Source organism: Rhamphochromis longiceps, linkage group LG12, assembly GCF_057381845.1.
Source record: "Rhamphochromis longiceps isolate RC_006_pf linkage group LG12, R_longiceps_female_GT1.1, whole genome shotgun sequence".
NCBI lineage: Eukaryota > Metazoa > Chordata > Actinopteri > Cichliformes > Cichlidae > Rhamphochromis > Rhamphochromis longiceps.
Window position 1 is genome coordinate 30,167,480 of NC_140568.1, and position 20,361 is coordinate 30,187,840.

At 41.2% G+C, this 20,361-nt stretch overlaps 1 protein-coding gene across 1 annotated transcript; it reads left to right on the forward strand.

Moving 5' to 3' along the window:
* Positions 1–154: 154 nt before the first annotated feature.
* On the forward strand, positions 155–19,348 carry pggt1b (protein geranylgeranyltransferase type I, beta subunit). Its single transcript, XM_085425758.1, has 9 exons — positions 155–312; positions 2,543–2,661; positions 3,904–3,968; positions 4,245–4,396; positions 6,100–6,232; positions 7,239–7,284; positions 10,493–10,677; positions 11,901–12,009; positions 16,006–19,348. Exons 1-9 carry the CDS (start codon positions 185–187, stop codon positions 16,170–16,172), a joined length of 1,104 nt encoding a protein of 367 aa, XP_085281884.1. The 5' UTR covers positions 155–184; the 3' UTR covers positions 16,173–19,348.
* Positions 19,349–20,361: the final 1,013 nt, after the last annotated feature.

Below are 20,361 nucleotides of genomic sequence, written 5' to 3' on the forward strand. Positions count from 1 at the left end.
TAATTTGTCATATAACTTTTAAGGTGCAATTCAGTTCAATTTTAAACTGTGAAACTGTTATTTTTAAAATAAAGATTTTTATTGTGATGTGCCGTTTACACTTTAGGTACATCGAAGTAGTATGAGCTTTTATTTTGAAACTTAAACGTACCGGAAAAGGATTCTCATAGGTGCGAAAGCAAAGATGGCGGAAGAGGAGAACGAGTTTGAAGAATTTGAGCAAATAGACTTTCTAAGAGATCGACATGTACGATTCTTTCAGCGAACACTTCAGGTGTTACCTGAGAGATACGCCTCGCTGGAAACGACCAGGTCAGTTCACCGAAATGAACAAAGATGCTCTAGTTTGTGTGTTTTGTGGAAGAACTTCACTAGCAGCTAAGCTAGGTGGTCTTCACAAGCAGTTTTGAATGGAGGCTAATGCTAGTAGCATAGCATAACTGCAAGCACCAGCTTAGCCAAGTTATGGCAGATGAACAGATGTATTAACACAATGCAGTGAGGTGTTTATTATTAAGTGATAGGTCATGTTATTATCATAGTCATCAAGGGAATTGGTCTCACCTAAGTGTTGCAGCGAACTGTAATTTGTAAATTTGAATATTAACTGTACGTGTTTCAACTTTTTTATTTAATTAACGGAAAACGCCGCTTTACAAACTATAAACTAGTGTTTCGCTATAAAGAAAATGTGTCTCTAATGTAGAACGAACTGAGAGGTTTACCATAATTTAAGCAGAATAAATGAAATGAAAAGTAAGTACTAACTAGTACTTACTTGGCTAACTAGGCTGTGATCTGAAGTAAGAACACGAAGCAGGTGGTTGAGAGAGATCCATAAAAAAGTAATGAAAGTCACCAGAAGCAAGGCGGAATATTTCAGTTCAATTCAGTTTTATTTATTCTGCTCGCCAAGCTAGTTGCCTCGAGGTGCTTTATATTGTCAGGTAAAGACCCTACAATAATACAAAGAACCATGACCGGTTGGGGGTGAATGGATGAAGACAAGAGAAAGACATGCTGTGGAAGAGAGACAGAGATTAATAATAACTAATAATTAAATGCAGAGGTGTATAAATGCACAGTGAGTGAAAAAGATGACTGAAGAAGCATCATGGTAATCCCCCAGCAGCCTACATCAATTGCAGCATAACTAAGGGAGGATTCAAGGTCACCTGGTCCAGCCCTAACTATATTCTTTATCAAAAAGGAAAGTTTTAAGCCTAATCTTAAAAGTAGAGAGGCTGTCTGTCCCCAGAATCCAAACTGGGAGCTGGCTCCACAGAAGAGGGGCCTGAAAGCTGAAGGCTCTGCCTCCTATTTTACTTTTAAATACTGTAGGAACCATAAGTAAGGCCGCAGTCTGAGAGTGAAGCGCTCTATTGGCGTGATAGAGTACTGTAAGGTCATTAAGATGGGGCCTGATTATTCAAGACCTTGTATGTGAGGAGCAGGTTTTTAAATTTAATTCTGGATTTAACAGGGAACCAGTGAAGAGAAGCCAAAATAGGAGAAATATGCTCTCTCTTGCTAGTCCCTGTGAGATCTCGTGCTGCAGCATTTTGGATCAACTGAAGACTTTTCAGGGAGTTTTTAGGACATCCTAATAATAACAAATTACAGTAGTCCAGCCTAGAAGTAATAAATCCATGAACTAGTTTTTCAGCATCACTTAGAGACAGGATGTTTCTAATTTTGGAGATATTGCGCAAATGGCAGAAATGTGTGTGAATGATAGGGAAGGAGGTGTCACAGTGAAGAAAAATAAGTACCTGACATCAACCATCCAAAGCGATGAACCGTCCAATAAGAGGTGAAGAAGAGAGTGCAGGCAAGGTGGAGTGATTGTCAGGATAGCAGAAAGAGTGAAAGGTAAGGTTTACAAGATGGTAATGAGAACTACTGTGATATATGGTTTAGTAACGGTGGCACTAACTAGAAAACAGGAGGTGGAGCTGAAAGTGTTAAGATGTTCGAGAGACGTCTGTCTCGCCCTAGCAGCGCCTGTCCCTCTCCTCCTCTTCCGTTCGCCTCAACATAAGCTCGTCATATTCTCTTATATGATTTACTCTGAGGTGTTTGACGAGGTTAGCGGTGTTGCCACAACACCTCACTGTCTTGCCACATGTATCGCAAACCGTGTCTTGGCTTTTTGTGGAGGTAAAATACGTCCACACATGAGCCATTGTTGTGAGTGCGCACGCCAAGGGGCTGCCACACATTTATACAGCCGTATTTCGCATATGACTATGAAAGGCGGAAGAGAAAGTAGTTCCAATTTAGATGATCGTAATGATATTGTTTCTTTCCACTGTGTTCCTGTTAATGATAAACTACAAATTTACCCCAAATTACTAAAATATCAATATTTTAATATGAGAATCAATTCTAGAGCATAAATAACTGGTATCGGAGGAATAGATATTTCAGTATCCGCACACCACTACAATAAACCACATCTTACATTGCCTCTGATTTTTTGCATTCTCACAAATATATTTGTAATAAGTAAAAATGAATGTAAATCTCACCTTGTTTTTAGGTTGACCATCGTGTTTTTCGCCCTGTCTGGTCTGGATGTGCTGGATGCCCTAGAAGTGATTGATCGGAACGTCATGATTGAGTACATCTACTCACTACAGGTTCTGCCTACTGAGGATCGTAAGTCACACATTTTCCTACTTTTATAACTATTTAGCAGTTGGCAGTGCAAAAAAAAATCATTGTCAGTAGGAATATTATTTTTTACAAAGGCTAACATTAAGTGGTAGAGCAATACAGCTGTCAGAGTTCCTGAATGCATTAATCAGGCATTGCATCTTTGCCTACATTTGTGCCCTGTTTCTTTGGTGTAAGATTCCACAGTTAAGTTTAACTGGTTTAGTACCTAAATTGAACTGCACTAGAAAATAAATCAAAAAGATTTGAAAATTATGGAATTCATCATCAATCTCTGGTGCTGTTAGCAAACGGGATGCTGGTAGGGGGTGAGGGTTAGTGCGTGTCAGTCCCTAAGATATCATCAGGATATTACAGAGAGACTGAGTTACTGTGGGATTGATGGGCTCTTGAGAAGTTCAGCTTTCTGCCTTTTTAAGATTTTTACCCCAGGATACATTTCAGGTTTTTCTCTTCATGTTTGTCGACTTCAAAGCTGTCGAACTTGAAAGTCTGGATTATGAAACCAATACCGACTTCCAGGTGTTCTCCTCGCTTACCCTGTTACATTCATTCATTCGTCAGGGAAAGTTGGACTCTAAATCTTTAATGACTTGGGTTTTTTTGTCTCTAACAAGCCAGTCTGTGCCATCTGTTTAGATGCCCATTCAGTTAATTATTCAAGCCATCAACAGAAATTACAGAGGGGTAGCCATGCCTGATTGGTCTCGGTTTTGTTGCTGCCATATGTTTGGCGTCACATTAAATTTCTTGTCATTAGGTGTGAAAAACACAACTCAGGAGGCACTCGAGATTTCCTAATGTATCATTGGTATGGAAATAGATCTCTGGCATGAAACTGCAGATGTTTCGAGTGATTTAATCTTTATATTTATGCATCAAAAAAATGATAAAGGTGTTGTGGAGCAAGTATAAACTCAACAATAAGTGCGAATAGCACCTGCCACTCAGGGCATAATGATCTGTAGATGTAATGGTGATAAATGTGCGACATGTAACAACTGTTTAATTATCGTATGTTGAAACTGCTGGAGCATGCTGTAAGTGGTGTTTCTGTCATAACCAGGAGATGGCAGCAGTGTTCTTTTTATATTATTATTTTTCGGGAGAATTAAAAAAAAAAAATCTAGTAATGCTTTCTTTGTCCCAGTTTTTCTTCACCTGTGTGGAGTGACGACCTTTTGTTAAATATCTGCTCTTCCTTCCGCTCTTGTCTTTTTTCAGAATCCAACCTAAGTCGATGTGGGTTTCGGGGATCATCACATATTGGAATCCCTTACAGCACTAAGGTACAGCCATCGCCCACCCCAGCATGTTTTTTGAGGTTATGTTTTGTAAAAACTAAAGCATCACCTTCTTTTGCATTAGTCTTAGAGGCGGCTTCACTACTATTATCCCTATTTTTCTGTTGTTTTCTATATTTATGGTAATCCTGCTCCAAATATTTTGTTATTCTTCCCTCCAGCTGAAGGATTAGTAGTCAGAACTATTACCATTCTGTCTACAATCTCTTCCCGTATAGCTTCAGTGGTAAAAATAATATCTCCTGCTGATGTTTTCTCCAGGGCCCAGGTGTGCTCCATCCATATGACAGTGGCCATGTAGCTATGACCTATACTGGGCTGTGCTCACTGCTGATACTTGGAGATGACCTTAGCCGGGTTAACAAGCAGGCCTGTCTGGCTGGTCTGAGGGCGCTGCAGCTGGAGGATGGCAGGTCAGAGCGCACACACATACACGTTCTGATTTCCTTCAGCAGCTCGATTTAAATACACCTGAGGTGGTGGAGACAACAAGCAGCCTTAACACGGACTGACTCACATTTGATTCTGCAGTAGCAGTTCTGTGTGCAAGTCTCCAGGCACCCTGATAAAAGATTGTACAACAAGAAAACAATACAACGCTTGCAAATCTTTAGTGGGGTAGATCAGTGAAACGTCCCTTTCTGTTTGTGTAAAGAGGTTCAGCTGCACATTTATTCCCTGAGATATCTTTTCTTATGTTATTATTAAAAAGAAGTGCAGTTTGATGATTATGTCTCAGTGTTTCTACATGATAAAGAAATGCTGCTGAAATGAATCAGTCAGCATGACTTCCTGGGATGTCATTGTTAGAAACGAACATATAAAACTACCGAAAATGTCCTGTAATTATAAGACAGAAAGCCTTTGTTCATTTCCAGAAAATGCATTTAGTTTTGGTTTAGTGTGAAAACCACTGTAAAAACACAAGAAACAGACAATTCTACAGTAGATGGTGGAAAAAAGAATCTGTTCTGTCATTCAGTTGTTTATCTGTTATTTAGTTACCTTGATGAAGTATGAATGGCCATAGGAGAGATCTTTATCAGTGGAAAAAAGATGCAAAACTACAGTTAAAAGTCTAAAATTTATGCCCTCTTTCATCCAGTGGGCCAAATTAGAGTCTTTGCTGAGCCGATTCTGGACTCAGGGCCTTATGTTTGATGCCTATATGTTCTATAAATTTAACGACTCTCTTCTAACCATCACAGCAGGATAAACCTTCCCAAAGCGGCATTATTGTTGGCATTGGTCTTTGCTCGTGGGAACTGTGACGTCACCACATCCCTGTAACTATTTATAGCTGTGCTTGAGGCGTGCTGCCACAACGCAGAAACAATCACTGGATCAGTGCGGGAATTAGAATAGAAGAAAACGAAACGGGCAACAAAGCGATCGAGAGGATTTTGGCTCATCTGGTCAAATGACCGATGAGCCAGTGCCGTGGCCAGACGTCTGCCAAACATCCACTCTTCCTATAAGTCGGCCAAAATTTAATCGAACTTGTGGGTGTTTTTCCATTTTCAGAAGATTCACTAGTCCTCCAAGAATATTGATCCGATTTTAGTGACACTTGCACACAGTGACCACCTACTAGGTGTTCAACCAAATTTCGGTCAAGGCCGAGGTCACGTGTGTCATTTTCCAGCCAATAACCTGCGACCTGAGATGGATCGTGAGCTTAGATCTCACATCTTACTTTTTCCACAAAATATCTGTGCTCTCTGTAGCATAGAATAGAATAGCTTTTTATTGTCAATGTACATGTAACTTTTGGCACGCCCACCATTCATAAGGGCGACAACGGTAGCCAACACAACTGCCAGTATCTTTGACAAGTTCACTTGGTGTTAAGAAAAGTAACAGCCGCCTCACTAATGATTAAAAAAACAGGTCAAAAACGACAGTTAGCAACATTAGTCAGCAACCTCTGAACAAACACATGACAAATAAGTGTTTACTCTGCGACTGCCAGCTCTCTAATGCGGCACAAACAATGCCTTAGCAGTTTTATCTGAGAAGCTTTATAAAAATCAAATTCGTCTTCAGAATGGACAGCAGGCTTATTTCCAGTTGTTTATGTAGCTCATCCGGCTTTACTGCTTCCTCTTTCTTCCAGTTTTTACGCAGTGCCAGAAGGAAGTGAGAATGATATACGCTTTATCTACTGTGCAGCCAGTATCTGTTACATGCTGGACAACTGGTCAGGCATGGACATCCAAAAGGCCATTGAATACATCCGAGGAAGTTTGGTGAGTAGATGTTAAAAAATTAAAAAATATGAAATGTAGCTTCCTGGTAACTGGGTGCAGCTGTAAACAACAACACAGCGCGGCAACATTTGAATGAGAAGAACAGGCCACCCACCTTCAGTAGGTGGCACTCTGCCGAGAAATACTTCATTTATAATAAACGGAGGGGGCTGAGCAGTGCGGTGTGGTCTTAAAGCTGTAGCAGAGTGTTCTTTCCCCCCTCCCGACCAGGAGGGAAAACACATTTTTTGCACCACACTGATATTTTTATCAAGAGCTCAAGTCCTCGAAGCAATGCGGGTTCCACTAAATCCTTAAATTGATTCTGTATCAGGACAAGCTCATATAATTTTGGCAGTTAGCACAAGAGGCTTTTATTACATAGTTTATCATTGTTTCACTGGTGTGTTGATAACAGGCTTCATACTTTTGGATGGATACCAATTTTTTTTTTTCTTTTTTGCTTAGCAGGTTAATTATTCGTGAATGTAAGTATGCCAGAAGCAGTGGGTGGTGGGTGGTTATGTATCAGAGGGCCTGTTTATGAGCAGCCATTTACATTTACAAACCTTATTGTTGAGGCGTGATCAGATCATACACAGGGACAAAACATGGTTTGACTTTCCCGCGTACCGCCTGTCATTTAGTGTGAGTTTTGTATGAGCTGCCTATTGTAGCAGGTGGCGGTTTTTCATAAATATGTGTAGAAAACTGTCGTGTTTCATGACAGTTTCAGCTTCTTTTAAAACAACAGGGTAACCTTATCTGGGCTTTTTTAAAGAAAGAAAAAGGAGTCGGAGCTCTGCGAGCTGTCTCAGAGCATGTTTATGTATTTTACTGAGATTATATACGGTAGTTTCTAAAAACTGAAACAGATTGCAACACAAATGTATTTAATCTTTTTACTAAATTGGGTGTCAGTGTGAATAAATATATATTCAGAAGACTGATGTGGTGATTTTTTTTATCCTTGCTCACATTTGAACCGTTGTCTCTCTCTTTCTAGTCCTATGACAGCGGGTTTGGCCAGGGAGCTGGGCGAGAGTCACATGGTGAGTCTGATATTATTTTAATTGTTTATGTTATCAGATAAGTGAACATTGAGGAAGAAAATTATCGCATTTCGCAGCACAAATGTCTCTGAATAATGATTCGATTTGTGAGTTCATATCAGATCAAAGGATTTGTGGGTGTGTATGCCTGTGTCGCAGTAAAGGGTATGAACGTCCCCGATGGTGCTAAGTGCTTTAAAGGATTAGCCATTTAAATAACTCTCTATAGATACAGTACCTTGCCCTCATTAAGCTCTCCCCCGCTCAAATTAAACCGTGTTATTCTGGCACAAAAGCCTTCATCCTACATGCTCTTACACAAATACACACACTTCTCAGTAACACATTTACTGTCACCTTCTTGGCACAGTGAAGAAATCATTTTGTGGTAGCTTTGTGAGGCGCTGTGAACGCATAAATTGAAACCGCTCAAAGGCACAGATTCTAGTGTGTCTCAGTGATTTCCTTCCTTGAGATAAATTCGACCTCTGTGATTACAGCCTTCATTGAGACTCTGCTCTCTTCTGCAAGCATGCCAACTCTCTGTCTGAAGGCTGATTACACATCAGTAGAGATGCAGAGTAGATGCCCATACATCCCTAAAGTGTGTTTGTTCAGCAGCAAGGCCTCCCACGCTGTTTGCTTTGCACTGTTTTGCTGATAATTGTGTTAAATGCATAAAATGGGGTATTATTAAAAACTATGTGCAGGGTATACTTTTCTCCTTTTTCTTGCCATGCATGGTTGTTTTCTTAAGATGGTAAGAAAACAACATTTTTGTCATAAATAGACCTCAGAGAAATTCCATAGATGTCACCCCTCGTGTTTAAACTGCATTATCAGTGTGTTTGGGCTCATTGTCATGCTGACACATGAATTTGCTGCCAGTCAGGTGCTTTCCAAATGGTATTGCATGGTGGATCAAAAGCTGATTGTGCTTTTTCACATTTGTAATTTTACCGATGTTGACAAGATTCCCAACAGCAGTGAGTGAAATGCAGCTCCAAATCACAGAGCCTCCACCCTGCTTTACAGGTGGCTGTAGACACAATGTTGCACCTCTCTCCTGACTTCCACACATTTCGGTGATGATTTGAATCAAAGAAGTCAAATCTGGGTTATTCACTAGTATAGCTCAGCTAGCGCTGTTCGATATAACGATATATATTGGATGACGATATAAAAACATCTATCGTTTCATTTTACGCTATCGTTTGTTTCATGGTGTCGCAAAATAAACTGTTTACGGCAATATTTTTTCATCGTTCTGATGGTCACTGTAGAGGCTATATTAATTTCTTAATATAAGAGAAAGTTCTCTCTTTCTCTTATATATAATATAACCACACTACTGAGGGACAAGCGTCTGTTTTTATGTGTTGTCGTTAGCAACAGCGACGGTAACACCTTCGCGTGTCCGCTTGTGTATGTTCCACATAAACCTTTCACAATAAAGCTCAAGATCCTGTTGAGACTTTTCAAAATAAACTGAATCACGTGAAAGAACAGATTTTTTACGGATGAGAAGTAAAAATGAGCCGCCAGGTGCTAAAAAATAAACCTTAGACTCAAACGTTAGAACAGGCTTTTCCCCGCAGCACGCCGTGTAATAAATACAAAGAAAACGGCGGCCGTTACAACTTATGTCTAAAAATGTATAGTTTCATGCATCGGTTAAAACACTCGACTCCGGGTAAAGGACGCGCAGCTGGAAACACTTCACGCAAGTCGAGCTGCCCGAGATTCACAGAATTTACAGAAAATGTTAAATTTTTGTGATTTATATCGTTATCGGATGATAGAATTCTTATATCGGGATATGAGATTTTGGTCATATCGCACAGCCCTAAGCTCAGCCCTTTCTCCCTGTTCCCCCTCCCTTAAGATTTTTTTTTGTCCTGTTTCATAAGGACATGAATTTCAGATTAATTTCATCTCCTGTAGATAGTTATTATTATTATTTTTTTAAGGCAAGCCACTTCTTCTTTTATCTTCCACTTTTCCTAATTTTAACCGCACACTATGCCGCAATGTTCCTATTTTGGGTTAGTAGCACTTTGGGAATCACCTTGTTGGTCCAAAAATACAATTTTATCCTTGTCAATTTATGTTATATTTGGCATTTTTGGAAGATTAAACTAAATTAAACTAAAATGAGAATAAATTATGTGCTTTTATTTACAATTTAAAATTAGTTCCTTGCCAAGTTGTCTGTTGTAACACTAGTTCATCCCGTGAGTTTGGTTCATTTTCATGCCACCTCTTTTTTTACATCTTTTGAAAATGTTTCGGTCAAAGGACTTGCCTGAAAATGAGTGGAAAAAGCAGCCGAAGTCCAAAAATGAACTTAGAAACTAATTTTGGGAAAGCCTGGAGAACTAGTGCTCAAGACCACTAGTAAGTAAAATGACAAGAAGGTCATACTCCCCAGATTATTTAAAATAAATCAATGAAAGTTGGCTCAAGCTTTGGGACTTTAGTGTATATGTTGGCACAGGAGGAAATAAGGTTACATTCAGGTGTGAATATTGTTATACTTTCCAAACAGAAAGCTGCTTTTAGGGTCTATTTTTATTATAAAGCCGATTGTTCCCAACCCTGCGGTTAGAGTCAATGGTTAGGATTCCCCTCAGTTCTGTTTGACATTTATATTTATCTCCTCTTCCTTCGCCTCAAGCAGAAAGGGAGCTAGACATGGCTGATTATAGGCAAGTGTAGCATGTTGGCAGATTTACACTCGTGACCCAAACACTTCACCACGCCTTTTCTTTGTGTCTCCCCTTCACACGTTACCACGTTCAAACAAACACAGATAAGCTGGCAGTGATGTTCATAATGTGTGGAGGTCAGCTAGAGCAGCTGTGATAATGAAAGCAGTTGACAGCTGGATTGTAGAAGATTGCTTATGGCTGCTCTGATAACAGCTTATCATCAATCAATCAAAACTCTCACGCTGGTATTAGTCCAGCTGTATGATGCTCTGTTTTTCAGCCCTCAACAAAGCATCTCTAAAGGTTTTTCTCTTCTCGTCTTACGTTTAGCCTGTGAGTTATTTGAGCCCACACACAGATATAAAATCTGTGTTTTGATTGCCGTGCCCTGCAATCATCTTGTTTGTCACCAAAACATATGAACCACCGGCGCTGCTTTCCAGTTTGAATACATTGTCAGATTAGTCAAATTTAATGAGCCTGTGTTGTGTTTCTAGGCGGCTGGACGTACTGCGCCATAGCCTCTCTGTGTCTGATGGGTCGACTGGAGGAGGCACTGAGTCAGCGGGAACTGGACCGGATCCGGCGCTGGTGCATCATGAGGCAGCAGAGCGGTTTCCACGGCCGCCCAAACAAACCCGTAGATACATGCTACTCCTTTTGGGTGGGAGCTACATTGGAGGTAAAGACCAGTGGGACAGACACGTGCACGCATATAGAGACACCGTTTTGCATGCATTAAAAGTGAAGCTGGGTGCTGCACTAAATGGCAATGAAAATACCAGCAGTTTAAGAGGAAGTGATTCCTGTGCACCAACATGGATGCACAGCCAAACCGGATACCGAAACACTAAATAGGGAAGCTTAGATTGCAGCACACAGTGAGGAAGTGCTGCTCTTTTTTCCTCCTACAGAGGCTATTACCCTACATGTTCACACTGGGAAAAATGTGGGCCTGTCGATTGTCTCATTTATAGAACCTTTTAAGAAGTTAAGTTTATGAAATTTCTCTTTATTACAGAATAGAAGATGTTACACTTTAGAATATATTGGCATTCACTAAATGTGAATCATTTTTGAAAATCTCACATCGTCTAAACTCGTGGTCTACTGGGGGATTTAATTGCTTGTAAGCCGCAAACCCCTCTGAAACCCTACAGCGTCACCTGATATGGACACGGAAATGTAATCATCTAGTTACATTACAACAGCTCGGTGCCGTTGAGTCCCCGTGGCATTTCCGGCTACTTTTTTGCCACAGTTTTTGAATTTTTCAATCGCAAGTTGCTGAAATTATCAGGGTGGATGTGAAGGAATGTACAATGAAGACAAACTGGAGGGACAAATATTTTTGCCCCTGAGGGAAAAACTGACCACAAAGTAGGCTGGGGACAGAAAAAGTCCCAGCATGTTATTTCTGTCCTTCAGCCTGCACAGCATATAAAACACCGGGACATGTGGTAATTAATACATAGGTTGGTTTTCACTTCCATATAGGCTAAAAGCCTGACCTAAATACACACACACACACTCGTGCTAAAGCAAACCCAGTGCAAGAAAACAGTAGATTGTTGTCAATCGCCAGAAGGATTAAAATTTCACAGTCAAACAAAATATTTGCAGATGGCTCACACTGAGGTTTGATGTTTTTCCCCCCTGATGTCTGTATATAGAGGGAGAATATCAAGTGTGTGTAATCACTGGTTTTCACCTTTGTGGAAATAAATGTTGTCATATGTGTGTGACTTCTCTAAACACAGTCTGCTCTGCTTCTTTGGAAATGAGTGTGTACTGAGCCAGTTTAATCTTATAATAAACAGCGCTCTCTAAATGTATACCAGTGCATTTGTTTTGTTAGAGTCTCTTGCAGATGTTTTCCTTTTTCTTATTACCCTTATTTTCCAGCTGTTAGATGTGTTCCAGTATACAAACTTTGAAAAGAACCGGAGCTTCATCCTGTCCACGCAGGATCGGTTGGTGGGCGGCTTCGCCAAATGGCCAGACAGCCATCCAGGTAAGCATCTCACAGTACATGTAGTCATTAGGTAAAGTGCAAAAAGTACCCGACTACTCAAAAGCCTAATGTGGATTCCACCCATAGTTTTTACAAAAATCAGTTTTGCTGTTTGTTTGCATAGAGGTTATTTTTGTAGAAGCTCTGTTTAGGTTACTATGCTTTGCTGTGGCTTTAAATAGCTCAAGGATAAGAGGTGGTGGATGTAAGCAGTTAGGATACCTTTATTTTCCTCTCTCTCTTACTGAACAGTTTCCACGCCCTCCACAGGTACAGGGAGGTCAGGGTGGAGCTGTGGTTGCCGGTTTTATTTGAGATCAGCGGATGAGCTCTTGTAACCCTAAACTTCAATGGTCTAGTTGCTCGTCTGGTCCGTATTTGTGCTTTCTTCCTCGCCCTTGTAATGTGTAATTGATGAGGTGGTTGTTGTTGGTAGCCAAGGACACAGCAGATCGGGCTCCTCACGTTACAGGAACAAGGCAGGGGAAGACAGGGTGGAAGGAACAATGAGGTGAACAGGGCAGGTAGACAGTGTGATGACAAAGCCGTGTGAATATACATGTACAAAGGAGAGTTTTAGGAAATAAAAGAGACTGCAGCAGTATGGGAACAGATACCGCTGGACTTCTGTGTGTGTGCGTGTTTGAGCTGCGCAGTCATGCACAGGAAGGAACTGGCTTGGGAAGATGGGACAGCAACAATAGCCCGGAACAAAAGAAGGTGTTGTGTATTTGTTTAGCAGATCTGCACCAAATAAAGCCAAATATACTTTGAACATTTGGCACAGCCCAAGTTTGTCCACAGGTACTGTTTAACAATCTGATTAACAGGAATATGTGAGATTACACGGGGTAAGAGTGGCTGAAATTCCAGTTTAAAGTGATTAAATTGAACCAACAAAATATCAGCTGTTTATTAAAAAAACAAAATCAAATAAAATCCACAGGTCTTTTCAGCTAACTTTTTTTTGCTGTAAGTGACGTGACAGAATTTGAACGAACCAAATGGTTGTCACAAAGAAAGCTCCTGCCTTTATTGTATACGCGTGTCTCTGCTTTTATAACACTTACAAGAGACAGTTCGTGGCCCAAAGGCGTAGCTTAGTGATCAAAGCAGCCTTATGCTGATTCATGTTGGAGAAAGTGCTTTGAAGTGGCATTGATCAATACGCTGCTGTGCAAAAGTCTTGAGTCACCCTTCGTTTCTTTATATTTTGCTAGGAAAACGGGAAATGGGTGCAGCGATTTATTGAAACATATTCAAAAATAAAATGGAATGCAAGATATAAGGGGAAAACAGAGGCTGTACAATTCTGAGGAGCATGAAAGTCAATATTTGGTATGACAATATTTATTCTTCAATGTAGCCTGAACTCTGTTAGGCAAGCTTTGTTGTCATTTCTTTAAGTAGTCTTTGGAAATACTTCTTCAAGGACATTCAAAGCTCTGTTCTCTGTCAAGATGATCCCGCACTGCTTCAATAATATTGAGGTTCGGGCTCTGGGGAGACCAATCTATGATATTGCCCCATTGTATGGTTTTTCTATCCAGGTATGCTTTTACTACTCTGGTAGTGTGTTTGGGGTCATTTTCATGTGGATCTAAATCTAAACAGAGTTTTCTGTATTTATATTTCCATCAATTTTTACAAGATCCCAACACCACTGGCTAAAATGCAGTGCCAAACCATGACAGAGATCAACCATGTTTTACAGATGGCTGTGTAATTTAGCACACCTCAGCCTTCTCTCCCTGTTTGCCTTCCTTAAGAACGGCTGATGTTAATAGTAGATGGATCAGCTGAAGGTTCAGGTGCATCTCTGGTCCCGTGTCAGGTTTTTGCCATTTTTTTTTTCCTGTTTCTTAAGGACATGACTTTCAGATTTGTCCAGTTTCTTCAATCTTTTTAAGAGCACGCTGCACAGCATGCTAAGATATGCCAAGTTGTAACGAAACGGAAAAGAAATGGAAAGAAACGGAAAGAAACGATGCGTTTGTGACAGGCTGCTAGTAACGAAGTGCCTAAAGATACTATTTGTCTGTCACACAATTCTCTGTGCTACCTGCTCGGACCCACACATTTAGCACTTAGCTGCTAAAGAGCCAGATAGAGGTATCATTATTTGTAACTAAAACAGAGCTAACAGCTCTGCTTTAATGTTCATCTGCATCTCTGGGTAAGTAAATGGTAAATGGCCTGTATTTATATAGCGCTTTACTAGTCTCTAAGGACCCCAAAGCGCTTTACATATCCAGTCATCCACCCATTCACACACACATTCACACACTGGTGATGGCAAGCTACATTGTAGCCACAGCCACCCTGGGGCGCACTGACAGAGGCGAGGCTGCCGGACACTGGCGCCACCGGGCCCTCTGACCACCACCAGTAGGCAACGGGTGAAGTGTCTTGCCCAAGGACACAACGACCGAGACTGTCCAAGCCGGGGCTCGAAGCGGCAACCTTCCAATTACAAGGCGAACTCCCAACTCTTGAGCCACGATCGCCCCAGTAGACAGTTTGCTAAATGGACATTGATAATTTCCTTATCAGTCAAACCGCCTCAAACCTTGGACTGATGGAGACGTCTCTTCTGTTCAGCCTTTAGTTTGAGTCCTTGTTGACTCCTGATTGATGCCACTAATGGTGCTTTGATTGACTCTAATGTCTGTGTCCAATCATCTGTCATTTCATTATAATTCAATTACTGCTCATTTACTGGCTCGTGCAGCTTTTACTCTCGTCCCAGGGGAGGTGAAACGACCACAGAGGCGACCTGCATGCATTATTTATATCTACTTAAAGGTTCAGTGCAAGAAAACCATATGGAGGAAGGTTCTTATGTGAAATGAGGTTTTTGTTTTATTGACTGCATATGGATGGGTAAAGGGACATCCAGCACGTTCATCTTATCCAGTGGTTAAACTGGGGTTTATGACGGACGTCGGGACTCAAGACCATGCAGAGATTTTTCATTACTAGACCTTACTTGCCTTCTTGTTCCTCTACTTAAGAGGCCGGTCAAGTTTCATAGTTGTAGTCTTCTTGAATTCTTACATTAGACTTGAGCATGAAATTGGAAAGCTCCCAGTAATATGATTTCAAGCTAGTAACGGTACCAGCTCACCTTGATACTGCAGATAGAATATGATGATGGTGCAAAAAATGCCAACAGCTCTCATGGTGCTGTATAGACTCTGAATCTGTTTAGTTATGTGTCTCCTTCCTCATTTCTTATTCTTTGACATATTTGTCACACTTAAATGTTTCAGATCATCAAACACATTTTAGTATTAGACAAAGATGGCTTTGTTGTACTCGAGTTATCTAACCTGCCCCGCCTGCCCTCTTTTGTTAAATAATAAATTAAATGTGCTTAACCAAAATCGTTTTGTTTTTTTTTTAAAGCTGGGTTTAGTTTCACTAGCCACTCCCAGGCCTGATTATGGCTAGATTCTTGGTGAATCAAGAAATCACTTAAATAGAAGCTGTCTGACAAAGTGAAGCAGGTTAAAAGATCTCGAATAACGTGCACAACATGGCACAATCTAAAGAAACTCGAGAGCAGCTGAGAAACAAAATCTCTGGCATCTGTCAGTCTGCAAAGGGTAATAAAGCTATTCCTAAGACTTTTGGACTCCAGTGAACCACAGTGAGACAAATGGGGACGACTTTCAACAGTGGTGAACCTTCCTGGGAGTGGCCAACCTGGCAAATTTGTTCCAAGAGCTCTGTAACCTAGAATAACCTGGAACATCATTTAAAGAACTGCAGGCCTCACTTTCCTCAGTTAAGGTCAGAGTTCATGTTTCAACAATAAGAAAGAGACTGAGCAAAAATGGCTTCCATTTTTTTCCTCTGGCGTCATCAGTCAGTGTACGAGTACTGCAAAGGCTACAGACCTGTCACATACAGGTGTTTGTGCTGTGATGCATGTTATCATCTCTGACCTAGTTTCTTCTTTCCACTCTTTCAATCTCTCTTCCACTCTGTCAGATCCTCTTCATGCATATTTAGGGCTTTGTGGTCTGTCCCTGATTGGAGAGCCCAATCTGAAGAAGGTCCACCCCGGTCTTAACATCACCCAGAGAGCCTTTCAGCACCTCCAACAGCTGCAGCAGACATGGAGAGACAACACCGACACCTGCGGACGTCAGCACTGAAAGCCGGATGAACCGCGGCGCTCCCTCTCAATGGCTTCAGTTATCAGCAACGTCGAACAGTTACCAGTCAAGGAGGACTGGACTTGTTGAAGAGGTTTGGCCACTTACCAAGAGGCCATCTCATGTGAGGACTGAAGAACGCTCTTCTTTACAAAAGCAGTAACTTTGGGACGCTCACTTTAAATCCATCCAGTGCAACTCTTCCGTTAAGAGCCACACGCCTCACGTTTTTTGCTGCCTTTTATTCGCACAGTAGTCAATAACGGTGCGGTTTGTGGTTCGTGGGAATAAAAACGTGCCAGAAAGTCAAATTTGAGCTGCTATAAACTTGAAATTTCTGATGCCTCCATTGTTCCATTGAGTTTTTAGATAATGGCCTTTTGAGCTTTGCTGCTCATCATCATTGTGAACAATATCTTCATAGCCAAGGATCAAAACTCTAAATGTACATGAGAAACATTGTAATAAGTGTTTAAGGGGGGATCCCTGGAGGGCTGGGATCATCCACACTGTCTTTTTATCAGGTTTATTTGCTAAGATTATGCTATTGCTGAGTAATGTCTCTAAATTTTAAATGTGAGATCTGTTAAGGTCTCCTTTTCATTCAAAGACTTAAAGAATTCGAAGCATAGTCTCCTTTTCCTTCTTTTGCTTTTTGTTTTGTTGCCCTTGTAGCATTTCCATCCTGACATTGCTTGTGAACCTGTTTAAAGCCTCAAGCTCTCATGTCCCAAAGGTGATACCAGGCCAGGTTTACTCATCTCCCAGTTTCACCACTGCAGGCTGTGTGCACTGATCAAGATTTAAATTAAAGAGCGCCTGGTGTGAAATTAATGGAAAAGGTGGTTATGGGTTTAGCTGCAGGCAAATCATTTTAGAAAATATCATTCTTTGTCTGCATTTTTCTCTGACGGCTAACAGAAAAGAGATTGAGCCTCTCCAGGGAGTTTGTTAAGAAGGGGAAAACCACCTTCTTTCCTGCAGAGGTAGTAGCTCCCGGTTGTAGCAGCAGACCCCATCCTAACACCCCACAACTCCTGCATCCTGACCTGTGCTCATTCGCTAGCTTGCATGCTCCCTGCAAGGCGCTAACCAGCCTCAAACCGGTAAGAAAAGATGAGACAATAGCACCGTAGCTTGAGGAAATGTATTCCTTTGAACAGTGCAGTTATTTTCAGTGCAGAAAGGATGCAAGGTAACAACAGAGAACAATGAGCGTGAGCAGAATGGACCACAGAGTGTCAGGAAACAGAAGCAAGTGTTATCCCAACGAGCTACTTGCATCCCCCCCCCACCGAAAATGTTCATCACAAAGTATTTAGCAGTGATCTGACCCCAGACCCCTAAATCACTGAGGCAGAGCTGGTAGGGTTTACCGCACAGGTGCTCAAAGGAACACCACTCACATGTCGTTTAGGCAACCTTTTACTCTTGACCCGAGGCAGAGAGTTTTAAATTTCAAAAACAACCCTTAGAGTGACACACGACACTGAGTTGATCACAGCCGCCACCTCCTGCCCTCACTGAGGTTCTCTCATTCCCAAATAATCATCTTCTCCCAGCCACATCCTTTCATACCGGGGTCGCCGTCTAAGCAAACGCTGCCTGCAGTGGTTGCACCCTCACTGTAGGCTGCATGCAACAGCCGTTCTCACAATCTTTTTCTTTTTATCCTACCATCTAAACTAAAGCCGGTCCTGGCATCATCTCCCTTTCCTCCAAATTGACCTCGTTTTCAGTTAAGGTTACAGACCAGGGAGACGGAGGAAAGAAGAGGTGAATAAATAAATAATTTGAGCCATCTATTATTAAAAGTAAACCAATGTAGGCTGACGTCTTCTCCTCGACTCCCAACAAAGCCCTCAGTGTTATATAGCCTGGTTTTACAGCTACTTTTTAGCCAATGCTTTATTATCGTTCATGTTTGCATGCTTTTCCTAAAGCGACAGGCTTTGCTGTGGCTATTCGTTGTTACTATAGTATCATTTTTCCTAAGATTTTGTTTCAGTGCATCTTTTTCAGATGTTCTTGAATTAAGCCTTAGATAAGTAAAGAAAGGATCTGAATTCAGAAAAAAAAAGTAATTTTCTTTTTCTTTTTTTAAAGTCATCATTATATTCTTGAATCAATGTGTTGTGATTTTCTTTGCTCTGTAAGAAAGAAAACTGTTACTTCTGCTGCACCACTGTAGAGCCAGTTCCGGTGAAATTTAATGATCTGCATCTTAGGACGTCACTTCTGCTTCCTATACAGATTCCTCAGGCCATCCTCGGCCTGTCACTCGCTCAAATTTGACTTTGAAATGTGCCTCGTGCAGCGTCGTTTTGGGTCAGTGCTCTGTGAATACTGCAATTCTGTACATGCAGCATAGTTAAACTGGGTTAGGGATGCTCCTTCTGTCAACAGACGCCCAGGATATTTTTCTTTCCTGGAGGAGAATAAAGAGGAAGGAACCATCTACTCTAAATGCATGTAAACTTACAGGAAGGGTAACGACTGCTCTCTAAACTCTTTGCTCCTCCCATTTTTGTTAAATGTGCTTATACAATCAGACTGTACGATCTGACTGATTGAAGTGATTTTTTTTTTTTTTTTTTTTTACTGGAATCTGTTTTTGGGGTGTTTTGTTTTTTTACTCTAACGCTCCCCGTGGACACTTTCTTAAAAAGCATGAAAGATTGGATTAATGGCTCTGCCACGTGACTGCAGATGAAGGCTGTCTCAGCAGAGTCACCTGTGCTCTCCCCCGGTCGCATCGCAGTCCACTCTGTCCCAAAACAGGTGGACGACGGCTTTGTGCTTTAAGCTGCAGTGAAAACTGTTTTCCTTCCGAGATCCAGCAACATGTGGTCAAACCATAAACCCCTGCTTTGCCATCAATAAATATACATAATGTAATAATGAATAATGTAAGAATAAAGGTAATGAAATTTATTTTTTCTATGCTTTGTAGAGATATTGAGTGTAGATACACATGTAAATGTCTATAAATATGTGACTTCTATCGTGCAAGAGAGAACCAGGTTTACGGTGACGTGAGTGAGACTGTTAGAGGAACTGGATATGCAAATGTTGGCATGTGATGTACTGTTTGTCTATAGCTTTGAATGAAATGATGTTGGCTCTGGCTTGGCAGTGCAAACTGTATGTATGGTAAATAAAACCTGTACTAACTGTCTGAATTGTTTTCTGTGGGTGGGTTCGTGCAGCTTTTCACTTTAGCTAAGTCGCACTTTAACCTCAAAAGCTGGAGAATTTCTTCGGTACAGAAGTTAAAAATAAAGGTTAATACAACCTATAACAACATAGGTATAATAGTGTCTAGCGCAGTAAAATAAAATTCAAAATGGCAACATATTTCACTAAAGTAAAATCTGATTTGAAATCCAAATAAGGAAACAAAGTATACGTTTAAATATAGATCTGTCCACCCTTTTTTTTGCTGCGTGTCTGGTTCCTGGGTGCAGGGTTTGAATAAACCATTAACATGAGAAAACATGATTTTCAGATAGATGTGTCACATGACCTATGAAAGACTTCCTGTATCTGTCCATGTGGCTGAATCAGCCTGTTAGAGAAAGTTTCTCTGCTGCTGTCCAGTGCGTGCAGCAGAGGTGGTTAGGTTTGTTACTTCAGCCAATCACAGAGCCAGCCTTCCTGCTCCGTACACTGTGCTCGCTACAGCAGACTGATAATGTCTGTTTTGCTGTGGTTTGCAGCTTTATTAGTAAACAGAGCCTGCTCATCTTCCAGGTCAGCCTGTTGCCGTCATGGTTGCATGGGTAAACCTCCATCAAATAGACAATCGGTCCCAGGACCAACACTGGTCGTGTAGCTGTGCTCGTCGTCACCATCTCTTTGGTCTTATTCGCATTCACAAGCAGGTGATTCCTCACAGAATGCACACAAAATCATCCACTAGTGCTCTGTACTCCTCCTCTTGCTTATCATTAGTACATCCAACCACTGCAGAATCGTCAGAGTGTTTCTATAGGGTTGTATTCAAAATCTGAGGTGCACAAAGGGAACAGGAATGGAGACAGCCCGTCACCATGTCAGACGATGATAAGCCAGTCTGACAAACTGTGGCCTGTCTGTCAGGTACTCTGTAATCTGGGAGATGGTGGACAAATCTACTGGCCCCTCTTGAAGTTTTTCCTTCAGTATCAACAGCTTCAGATTCAGAAAA